At 44.1% G+C, this 12026-nt stretch overlaps 1 protein-coding gene across 6 annotated transcripts in view; it reads right to left on the bottom strand.

Moving 5' to 3' along the window:
* Positions 1-1476: 1476 nt before the first annotated feature.
* Positions 1477-12026, bottom strand: part of CSNK2A2 (casein kinase 2 alpha 2) — a 41324-nt gene continuing 30774 nt past the window's right edge. For 4 of the 6 annotated variants that reach the window (XM_074027133.1, XM_074027136.1, XM_074027135.1 and 1 more), the window contains 5 exons: positions 11505-11615; positions 11023-11124; positions 10405-10505; positions 9053-9201; positions 3103-7636 (listed from right to left, as the gene is read on the bottom strand). In XM_074027133.1, the coding sequence (XP_073883234.1) occupies positions 7560-7636; positions 9053-9201; positions 10405-10505; positions 11023-11124; positions 11505-11615 (540 nt within the window). In that variant the 3' untranslated portion in view covers positions 3103-7559. Of the gene's footprint in view, positions 1924-3102; positions 7637-9052; positions 9202-10404; positions 10506-11022; positions 11125-11504; positions 11616-12026 lie in introns of those variants that run through there. The other 2 variants (XM_005592089.4, XM_045382547.3) reach the window with 1 other exon arrangement.

The raw sequence follows: 12026 nt of genomic DNA on the forward strand, positions 1-12026 counted from the left end.
GACTCACAGAAATTTGCACAGTCTTGAGTCACAAAGGTCCCCACAAGACAGCCAGCTTGAGAAAATTAGGCCAGTGATGGGGCTGGAAAGCACTAAGTCTATCTGCTTGGTGTCCCACGGGTGGTGGTCTATGGGTCCTCACCTGCTGGTGTCCAGAGGGGATGCAGTCTCAAGCTCCCACACCTGAGCAACAGCTTAGATGCCACAGAAGCTGGTCCAAAGGACACCATGATGCTGTGGTGGCCCTGAAAGGGGCCTCTTTGCTTTCCTCCACAGTCACTTAAAAAACTGTGAACATCCACACTCGGGTGCCCACCGTGGGCCAGAACTAGCTGCAGAGGAGAGAGAATGTTGTGTGGACCAAGTTGCTTTTGTGGAGACCTAGCTGGTGCGCCATCCAGTGGCTTGGGTGTCTAGATCTGCCCATAGCTTCTGCTGTCCCCCAGGCAGTGGGAGGACACAAACCAGCAGCCAGGACAAGGTCATGGCCACTGCTTTCACCTGCCCTGACACCGCTGTCTCGAGCTGAGGACCATGGGAGCCAGTGAAGTCTCATTTGTAGCACTGAGTTTCTCCCGTTTAACAAATACAACCAGTGCTTCCATTCTAGCTCCCCGAGTATCCGCTTTTCCTTCCAGCTCATGGATGCTTCAGAACGTGTGGTCAGAAGCAGCCCTCAGATCAGAGACCCTGACCCCTCTCCTGCCTCAGGACAGCAGACTCAACAAGCCTCCAAGATGGGGCCTTTCTTCAGTAGCGGGTGCTCGGGGGACAGGATTGAGATGGGATGAAATGTGGAGACGGGAGCAAAGGGGCAACCAAGAAAGGGCCAAGGCATCTTCCTGCATTCTCAGGAGGCGACTCTTCTTTGAAGGAGAGGCCAGGAAGAATGCTGGTCAGTGGGAATGTGTCCAAGGCAAGGCCCCGCTTTCCTGGCTGAGTCTACTTCGGCCATCCATGTTGTCCCCATTCCTAAGACGGGTTCACTGTGTACCTCTTACCACTCACCTCTGGAAGAGAGTCCTTACAAACGGGCCCTCCTTGGCTGAGTGTGGTTGCTCACACCTCTATGTAGCCCCAGCACTTTAGGGGGACAAGGAGAGAGGATCACTTGAGTCAAGAGTTTGAGACCAGCCTGGGCCACATAGCGAGACCCTGTTTCTACAAAAAAACTTAAAACTTGTCAGGTGTGGTGGCATCCACCTGTAATCCCAGCTGCTCAGGAGGCTGAAGCAGGAGGATCACTTGAGGCCAGGAGGCCGAGGCTGTAGTGCTCGAGCTATTGTTGCACCACTGCACTCCAGCCTCGTGACAGAGCAAGACCCTGTCTAAGAACAAAAATGAAACCTGGCCCGCCTTGCCCCAGGGACCTCCCCTGCTTCATCGGGTTAGAACCTGGCACAAATGCACTTTTGTCTCGTCCTGAGTCACAAGTCTCAGTTCATGACCCTTTCCATACTGAAAACTCTCCATACGTTTCTTTTAAAACCTTTTATTCAATAATATATACTTTTAAAATAATAATATGTAACTGCCGCCATGCCACATACTGCCCCCGTCCCCCCACTGTGGAGTCTGTGGTCAGCTAGTTAGCGTGGTTTGCTGGAAAAACAGGCGGCCACGGGACGAGCTGAGGGGCTCTGGGAGCAACAGTAACCAACAACATTCTGCATACCCTTCACATTCCCCATGCTTTCTGGGTCGGGAAGAAGTCAACAGGAAGCCAAAGGCAAGTGAGCCTTTTACATTCGGAAGTGAGGTTTGATATACGGTGGTGGGCTGCCCTTCGCTTGGTCTAGTTCGTGCTCGCCAAACCTGCCACCGTTTTGTGTCTGCTCACGGAACGTGATCTCTCTATACGCGTTAAGACGTTTGATTTGGTTCTTGTTCTGCTTATGGAAAAGTGGGAGAACCGCAACAGACCTGGGGAAAGAGACGGGAGGAGGGAAAGACGTCATTAATCAACCTGAGCGGGCGAGGGGAGGCCTCCATGTGCGGGAGGGCCTGCGCTAGAATGCAAGCTCGGCCTTCCCATGCCACTTGGTGGAGAACCCTGCGAGAACTCGCTGAGTTCAGGTTTCCAACAGTACCCTCTGCCTTCCTCTTCTGATTATCATGACAGAGATGGTCTCTAGCATGGCCTTCTGTCACAGGAAGGGTGCTCTGGGCACCATGTGTGTTGTGACCCACTCTTCTACCCTACCCCATCCCTCGGGTCCAGGGCGCTGATGGAGAAGGCTCAGAGACTCTTGACCATCCTGTGCCAGTCAAGCTACAAATTCAGCAGTCAGCTCTAGGTCCCCCTCAGACCTGACCTGATTATCTGAGGTGTCTTAGAACTAAGATGGGGTCTGTATTTACTCAGAAAAAGGGCTGAATCCACTAATAAACAAAGAGCAGTAAGTGAGCTCAAATATTTTTAACTCTCCCCTGGAAACAGCTAGCTGCCTGGCATGGCCTGAAAACCTCATTTCTCCTTCCAGGTCCAGCAGAGCAAGTGGGTGGTGAGATGCCGGCAGCGGAATTCTAGAAGCAGTGCCTCCCAGAACAGCACTACAGTACTGAGAAAGGACTGTACACCGGGGAAGCTGTCACACACACAAAATTATTTCATGAAAACTTTGTTTGGGTAAAGGAAGGGTTCCACTGCGTAGTATTTGAGAAGGGCTGCGTGGTGCATAAGGTTAAGAAAGAAATGACTATATTTGCCTTTAAACACTTCAGCTGATTCCAAGCACTCCACTTCAGAGGATCAGTGAGAAGAAACTACACTAATTAAAGACACCACCACCTGCCAAATAATAGCGTTGTGCTGCAAGGAATGGGGCTAGGGAGAGTGTTTCACAAAGGCAGAACACCGGGCCACAAGGTTAAAGTCATGCACTAAAACAGTCAATCCCAAGAAGCAGGTGTCTGAGTGGCGCGTCTCAGAAGCAAGTACATAAAAACGGAGCACTCCCACCAGGACACCACTCTAGCCCCATTTCTGCCAAAGGAAAGTTTTCACATCAAAGTGTAACACACATCTTTGGAGTTCAACGTTTATGCCTCCCCACTCCCCAAAGAGACAGGAAATACAAGTTAAGGTCCTCATAGCAATAGTTTTGTCTCCCACTTGGGAAAGCTGGTTATTGTCAACATTTTTATTTAAGAAAACAGGATTTAACATGGCATTTTTCTTCCCTCTAAGGGCAGCAGCACATAAATCATACATCAGTCATCCAGTGATACAAAGAGGTGGCCAATTGTGTCTGAAGTAGTCACTTGTAAAGGATCATAACCCAGGCAGTGTTGCTTTTCTGCAAACAGAAGGAAACAGAAGGCTCCATGGTCCTTGAAGATTATCCAAGTTTTCCACTAGTTGTCAAGATTTCTGTCCCAACCTCTTAGTCACCATTTACAGCAAGAAGAGCCAGCAAGTGAAAAACTGTTAATTTATTGATTCAAAGTTTCTTTTTCTTTTTAAAAAACAATCCCCAATACATGCAGTTCAGGGTTAAGTATCACATTTGTAGCACATTGTTGAGTCTCAACACAAAAATATGCAACACCTGTATAATCCCATCACATCTTTTTCCAGCCTCTACAATACCTAGTTGGGGGTGTTTCCATTTACACATCCACATAGCTTAGAAGCATGTTATTAGCGGTTGATCTGGCCCGATGCTTCTCTGCCACCTCCCCTGCCCTGGTCTCCACTGTGGGGTTATTTTTTTCTAAAGGCAGGATGTTACTCAGTCTTAATTTATTAAGGTCACTGACAAACTTTGGCTTCTTGTGTGCTCATGTGGTCCCTGCTTTTGCTTTTGGAAGGGTTTATATTGAAACGACTGTGACTCTGATCAGTTATTATCCCCTCGTTTATTTGTAGGAAATAAGTTTGCTTGTTCCTGTGGGTGCTCACACAGTAACACAGGTTCCTAAAGTAATCATTTAATCTGAACTGGCATTAAAGGAAACTGTTAACTGGGCTCTCTTAGATCTGCTTCAGTTCATATAAAAAACTCTTCCAATTGTTGCGTGTGTCTCAAAGTAGTTCTGCTTCCATCCTTATCAACAGAGCACCTGGGAGAACCTAAGTCATTTCCCTGAGTAGGCACAGACCATGAGCCCCGCAGCACTCAGCTCTCTCCAGGACTCAGCACCTGACTCGAGAGCACCACCTTTCAGTCCACTGGGACCAATCCAGCGGGCAGCGCCCTCCCCAGGGTGCATTCCAGAACATAAACTTGGTACCCTCTGATTTATCCCCTCAAGAAGTACATTTCCTCCTCAAGAGCTACCTTTAGATGGTTTTTCTTATTGGTCCCTTTTAACAGCCCCTCCCCTAGCCACTCTCTTCAAGTCCCCAACGATTACGAGTTTGTCTGTCTCCTCTAATCTGTCAGTCTGAGAGCACCTTCCTCTCTGCAAGGGAACACATTTGCTTTAAACCTTGTGAGTGCTGACATGTTACAGAATGTCTGGGAGGAGGCCCGGCTGAGTGACTGGTGTTTAAGTGCCTCAATGAATGACATCAGCACTTCTCTAGTTGACGAGAAGGCCCGGGAAAGCTTGGTCTGCATCATACACTCAATAGCTTCTCCTACCCAGCCACCTACCCTGCCTACAGGGATAGGACGAAAGCAAGGCCAGCTGACAGCATCCAGGGGAGAGTGAACTGCCACCACACCAGAGGTGCAAATGTGACTCAGCACTTCATGAGTTCTACTCTCACCATGGGATTTCTCAGCAGAAGCAAACCTTGCAGTTAGTTAGGCTCACTTGTAGCCAACAAATGATATAGCCATCTGGATTTGGCATAGGAACCTTTTGTTCTCACCATACCAGGTCTATGTTCTTGAACATAGGCAGTACCTGAGATGATAGTATAACACTACCCTGTTCCCCACATTTTTTGCTTTTCTTTAGGAAATAATTAAGTCCTTATCATAGGCACTTTTAACCTGTTTAAGATAATGAAGCAAACAAATGAAAAGTACTGAGATGAGTTTAAGAAAGAATATGCTAACTGAAAAAGATACTGGGTGCGTACATTTACCATGGTTTAGTCTAAATATTAGACACACAGACACACACACAGACACACACACACTCCTTTTGGAACTCTCCAAGACCATCTCCGAATCTAGGTAAATAGTCTTAAATTTTTGGGGAAGCTAGGTTTGGAAACAAAAATGGTTTTTGGAGACAGGAAAAGAGACGGTCTGAAACTGGACTCACTTCAGTTTGGAAAAGAATGGCGTAGGTGCCAAGACCAGACCCAGGAAGGGGTGAGCATTTCAAGCCCAGTTATGGTCTAAGTCTAAGGCATGAAGAGAGGTAAAAGTCCAGGTGCTGCAAAAGCAAGCTGTGTGCTTAAAAGAAGAATGCCTGTGTCAAAGTTGCAGTTACAAAACCCTAGGACAAGGCAGGCAGGTGGTGTCTGCACCTACATCACCGTCAGAGAGACAGGCAGAGGTCAATCACCTGACTCTTCTCCTCCAGGTACTTTTTTATTACCTTTGGGGGACCCACGGGAAAGGAATGGGGTTACCGCTTCACCAAGACCCTCCAGCAGGCTCCACTTGCCTGGTCCAGACAGGCAACTTAAAAAAAAAGGGGGGGGGGGCTGAGGAGTGGGTGATAAAGGAGATTGGAGGGGGAGCAGGAAAGACACGCAGTGGCACATCTCCCTGATGATAACCAATGCTTCAGGATTGCCTACAAGGGCACATTAGAAGGCTTTTGATAATCCAAAACACTGAGTTTTGCTGCCTGACATATCAATATAGGTTTAGCCGAGAGCTCACATCTTGCTTTTGATTTTCAGGTAGAACAAATGTTTACATTAGTATACAGCATGTGCAATGCAAGCAGGCAGCATTGGTATGAGAACCTTAACTGAATGCATTTCTTGGCTTTGGGATCTTATTTTTTATTTTTTACTCTATAAACTCAACTCTATAATAAGAGAAGAGATTCATTTGTATTTTAAGTTCCCACAGACCAAACGACAAAAATAGAATCTACATTTAGAGATAGGACCTGCTACCAATACCAATAAGATTTTATTGGAATATGGAATGTAAACAAATGTTTCAAACAAACAATCTAACCTTATAAAAATGTATGGCATTATTAAATAGTTAATAAAGAAATCCTAAAGGGTGATGTGGTAGACACCTCTAGTTCTAGCCTAGGTGTGTGAAGTCCCCAGAGCTGTGGCATGGCCCTGCAGCTGGGATGAGGGGACTGCCTACAAACCATGTTGCTGCTGAGTCCCCCAAATGAAATCAGCCCTATTTTTGTTTAAACAAACTCTAGCTTTCTCTGCTAACATGAAGGTTTGCACAATGGATCCAACACTTGCTCCGGGAGCACCGTTTTCTTCCCCAAGCCCCTTGTATATTCCTCTTAGTTGCTTGAGTTTCAGATGACCCTGCCCAGACAACTCTAGTACCTGCATGCAAGACAGACTTATCTTTGCCATCACATAAATGAATCACATATCAGAACTCACAAATGCATATTACAGTGGGAAACTGTACCTCATGGGGATAAAAGGAGGTGGGAGAGGGATATCTTTTTCGGTCTTTCCTGAAAAAATTCTAATGGGATGTTTTCCTCCCTCGCCTTGCCTGAAGACTGACTTTCCAGCTTTAGTTATGGTTGTGAACAAAAAGGTCTCTGTTTCAGAGAGGTGTATTAAAATAGGCGCACACATAGGGATGTGCTGGGAAATGGTGACGTTCTCTTACAAGGCTGCCAAAAAAAAAAAAAAAAACAGAAAAAGCAACAAAAAAATAGCAACAAGATTTTATGGTAAGGCAAATCAACAAAGGTTATAGTGAGCTCCAAGTTATGCACTTAGCATGGAACTTTTGATGATACCCACGGACCAGTTCATGGCATTGTAAGGTTTCGTGATCCCTCCTGACATCAAAGAGGGCTCTTGTGAAAGTGACTGCAGTTTGCTCCCAAATGAATCCACTTGGAGGAAAACTGCAGGGATGAGGTACATTTCCTGGAGAGCTCATGTCATAAAAAAATACATAAAACATGGATTTGTAAAGAGCTTAAAAAAAATACTGTCACTGTTTTAATATCTCCTTTTTGTAAATGAGGCTGGTGTGTCAGTATAGACTGCTGACATTTCGCTAAGACTTGAGCCTGAATTTCACCAAAGGAAACCCAGACCACCATGGAATAGATAGGAAGTCAGACATTCAGAGCTTGTTGACTGAATGGGTTAATTCAACAGTGGTGCCCTGTTAAACAAAGGTAAATGTACAACAACTCCGAGTCTCTATCTCCCATGCATTCCAAAGGCAGAGCTCCTTCAGATCCTGAACTAGGTACATCCCCATGCTGCCACAGTGACAGCTCCCTGGAGACTAGCACTGGGGAGTTTCTTTCTTGCTTTTTGACAGACTTTTAGGTCTTTACTCTTCTTTGCATTTAGAAGGAATGATAAGAATTTCTTTTTATCACACTGTAGTTTTCCTTCAAGGTTTGTGTTTGGTTGGTTGGTTTTATTGGCAAGCATCAATGCCGCATTACCCGTCGCTTTCCAGTCTTCATCGTGCTGCCGTGAGACCACTGGAAAGCACAGCATTGTCTGCACAAGGCTGGGACTGCTCCTTCACCACAGGGTCTGCAAGAAAGCAGGAGGAAAGTCAGGCAATCGGGGTAGTGAATGCTGAGAGAAGCCCATGGCAAACCCACCCTTTCAACTGAGAGTGAGACAGACTGATGGGCAAGCCAGGGTCAGGGGGGCAACAGGGGAGACGGAAATCACGGAATTCCAGCCACATAAAAACCAAACACTGAGAAATGATCAGGGGAATCGTTATTGCAGTCAACTCTTATACTTTCTCAGAGTACAGACTCAACTGCTAAGAGGCATAGAAACCCTAATTTCCCACTGTTCAAAATTTCTACTTTTTTATTTTCTTTCAATACTAATATCATCTCTAATCCCTAATTTCTTCAAAGCATGTAGAATAATAAGCACTTCAAAGGAAAGGCGAGTAAAAAGAGCCATTAGAAGACCTATCCATTTTAAGCAACCGTAGTTTGAAATTTTTTAAATTGAAGTATGACATATATTCAGAAAAGCAGAAAGATCATTAATGACATGTCATAAACATCAGTATTCCTAATTTGATCTAACTCGGGTAAAACCAGCTTTCTGTCCCAGACACTGGAGTGGGGACATCTGAGTTCCCTGGGGCTGAGGTCTAGAAGGCTGAAGGCTTTTCCATTTGTGGTCTCCCTTATGCATACGGGCCACAGGCTCAAGACCACAGCGACACATTCTTCAGGCAAGAATTTAGTTCATCTCCAGAGGAAATCAAAGGAGAGGGAAAGACAGCATATTGGTTAAGCCAGAGACAACGACTTTAAGTGTTGAATGTTTCCATCTTGATTCAGAAAGCGAACTGAGGTAAGTCTCTCAGCCGCCATGCTCCCCAGGAAGGAGACTGATAACAACAGGAAGTTTATTTGAAACACATATTATCAGTGGAAAGAACCATACACATGCAGAACAATAAGCAACCACACAAAGTGAATGCGCACACACTTCTAAGTGAGCAGTTCAGTCAGGATTTCAGTGAGGTCTCTCCATACCTATTTATCTTTCCTCAAATTCCTTTCATCCATCCATCTGTTCATCTCCTTCTTTCAAAATATACAATGGTTATCTTACTACTTTTAACTAATTACTAGTTTTCTGAAGGGAGAAATAATCTTCAATTAGGTTTCCACACAAATATATATACGTTTGAAAACAAATTTTAGAAACTTGTGATCCATTAACTCAGGGTAACAGGGAGTAGTCAAACAGCCTGAATTCAAGGGAGATACATTCAGAGAATAAGCAAACACCTTTGGTGATCAAGAAACGGATCTACAAAGTTGTTTCAATCATCTACAATAAATGAGATCAAATTCTGGAATAATCCAATCCAAATACCCTAGAATTCTCCTGACTAGTCTCAAAGATAAAGAGTGGAAGATTTGTTCTCTTGAACGAATGACTCCCTGAACACAGTGCCTGGAGACTCACAGAAGTATGGGTGCTCCATGGCCTCTTTGGCAGTCAGTCTCTGTTGATGGTCATATCGCAGAAGTTTGTCCAGAAGATCTAGGGCCTCAGGGCTGACAAGGTGTCTGTTCTCACTATGGATAAAGTTTTCCCAGCGTTTCCGTGAATGTCTGAGAAGAAAAATGAAACATCAGTAATCAGAGACTAAATTCAACAAGAATCCTTATCTACTAGGGCTAAAGCCAACAAAATCTTAGAACAATGTACTGATTACAAGCTTGTTAAATCTCTAACTGGTGCCTGCCTTACTGCCCCATAGTTACAGCATAGCATCCTGAAACACAATGGTGCTCTGTGATTAGATAAACACAACTAGGTAAAACTTCTATATCTGAATATCTGATTTAGAATATGTGGAACCTTTCTAGATTATTTTTTATGCGGTAGGCTTTTAGTCAATTCTGGGTGGCATGCAGGACAGTGGGTAATTTTTTTTTTTTTTTTTTTTTGAGACGGAGTCTTGCTCTGTCACCCAGGCTGGAGTGCAGTGGCCGGATCTCAGCTCACTACAAGCTCCGCCTCCCGGGTTTACGCCATTCTCCGGCCTCAGCCTCCTGAGTAGCTGGGACTACAGGCGCCGCCACCTCGCCCGGCTAGTTTTTTGTATTTCTTAATAGAGACGGGGTTTCACCGTGTTAGCCAGGATGGTCTCGATCTCCTGACCTCGTGATCCGCCCGTCTCGGCCTCCCAAAGTGCTGGGATTACAGGCTTGAGCCACCGCGCCCGGCCAACAGTGGGTAATTTTTATCGGTCAGCAGATATATTTCCCAGGGCTAGCCTCAGGAACAGCGAGGTTACACAAAATACCGTTTGAAAACTGTTAACAAACTGTTTACTTCTCAACATTATTGCACTGTACCTGAAAACTCAATGTACTTTAAAATTTGCTATTGTATAGAAAAACCATTACGGAGAACAAGAAGAAATTGTAAGTCTCTCCACCTTGAAGAGGTATGAAGTAAATAAAATAAAGTAAAATAAAATAAAATAAAAAAAACTAAGTCTCTTATTGAAAGAATCATCGCTCTCCAAGTTTGGCCATTAAAAAGAAGCTTATGCTGTACCAGAAAACTTTTTTCTGTAACATTATGATTTTTGTTTTATCTTTTCTACTAATAGGTTATCTCTCAGAGAAGTAAAATGATTAAAAGACATAAAGCCCAAATATCTCAATAAGTTAAAAGAAAACATGCATAGGAAAAAAGACGGCTATTTCCATTTTACTGTAATTAGAACAGGAAAAGAAAGTGATTTTGGCTAACCTTTCCACTTCTGAAACGGGGTAAGGTAAAGCACTCTTTCTCTTACTTACTGTCCCAGGATATCGTTGAAGTGTGGATCTAGGTCTATGTGATACTTCTTCAGATACCCATACAGTTCTTCTGTACCCAGAACCTTGGCAATGCGAACAAGCTGAAACACAAAACAAACTGACCAAATCACTGAGCTCAGAACATACTGTGAGCCCATGAGGACGCTTTACCAAAGAATCAGAAGACTTCCACACCACTAACCCTCTAGGGACCAGGTACAAACACGAGTCCAGGGCAGGCAGGCAGACCCAAGGACAAGAAGTTCACATGAATGCAAATTTCCAAACTGCCTTTAAAATAACACAACTTATAATAATCTTCTACAGATGGACAAGTACAGGGCATCACAATCTAATGGCTAAAATCTAGTTTTATGAGACAAGGAGGTGCCTGACTTCTTCACATTCACTTTGGAAGGTTGGCACAGATAGCATTATCTGCCTCTACTTCTGCCGACCTGGCAAACACAAAATTCTGTGCAATCTTTATCTTGAAGAAAAGCTCATATGTAGACACTGAGTGACATTTAGTGGCTCAAGGATAGTATTCCTATCTACGGATGCTATTTTCTTGGCATTCACCCCCAAATAAGTAAGAACCAGATTGTGTTTGCTCACCTGGTCATAGTTGTCCTGTCCATGGAAGAAGGGTTCCCTTCGAAAGATCATGCTTGCTAACATACAGCCCAAACTCCACATGTCCAAGCTATAATCATACATCTAAGGCAATAAGGACAACCCATCAGCCAAGGGCAGTAGAAATCCATTTTTCTGATATAAATTTCTTTTTTAGATGAGATTGGGCATGTTCAGGGTGGTATGGCCGTAGATTATTTAAAAAAATTTTTTTTTTTAACTTTCTGGCTCCTAGAAATGTTCTGATCTGAATTTCTAGTCTTCATTTAATCTTTACAGATATTTTAGATTTAAAAACTTCTCTGTCCCCCAAAAAACTAGCTAAGAAAAAACTAAAATTAGCATTTTAGGGTGAAATAATGGCTGGGTTTTGAGTGTATCCAAACTGACTAGATAAACAGCAAATCAGAAAAAGCCCTAAGCAAGTATAAATAGCCCAGAGTAGCTCTGCTAAACAAGTTTACCTGATAGTCCACGAGGAGCTCCGGTCCTTTGAAGTACCTTGAGGCTACACGAACATTGTACTCCTGAGCAGGATGATAGAATTCTGCGAGACCCCAATCTATCAGTCGCAGCTACAAACAGGACAGAAAAAAACATGTGAAAGGAGTGTTTCTAGGGGCCTATGCCTTAGAACAAGGCCACATCACATTAGGTAACAATCATTTGTCCACACAAAAAATGTGAGCAGGTGCACTGGCTTAAAGATGACATTTTCAGCAACTGTGCAAGAGGTCATTTTTAGAGTAGAGCACTTGAAATGCTTTTTGAAAAAATTTTAAATTATCCTGGTTCATTCCTCTCTCTAGATCAACAGAGCTCAACCTTTTTTTCTGCCTACATTCAGAAACTGTAGGCAGTTACATTTGGTAACACATTCTCCCATTATTCATAGCTTTTTGTTATAAGCTCCAGGCGTCAGTGAAAGGGCTGGGGGGACACATCCCACTCCAGGACTGAAGCACTGCTCCAATGATTTATTTGTC

This window comes from Macaca fascicularis, chromosome 20 (assembly GCF_037993035.2).
Source record: "Macaca fascicularis isolate 582-1 chromosome 20, T2T-MFA8v1.1".
In the NCBI taxonomy this organism is placed as follows: Eukaryota; Metazoa; Chordata; class Mammalia; order Primates; family Cercopithecidae; genus Macaca; species Macaca fascicularis.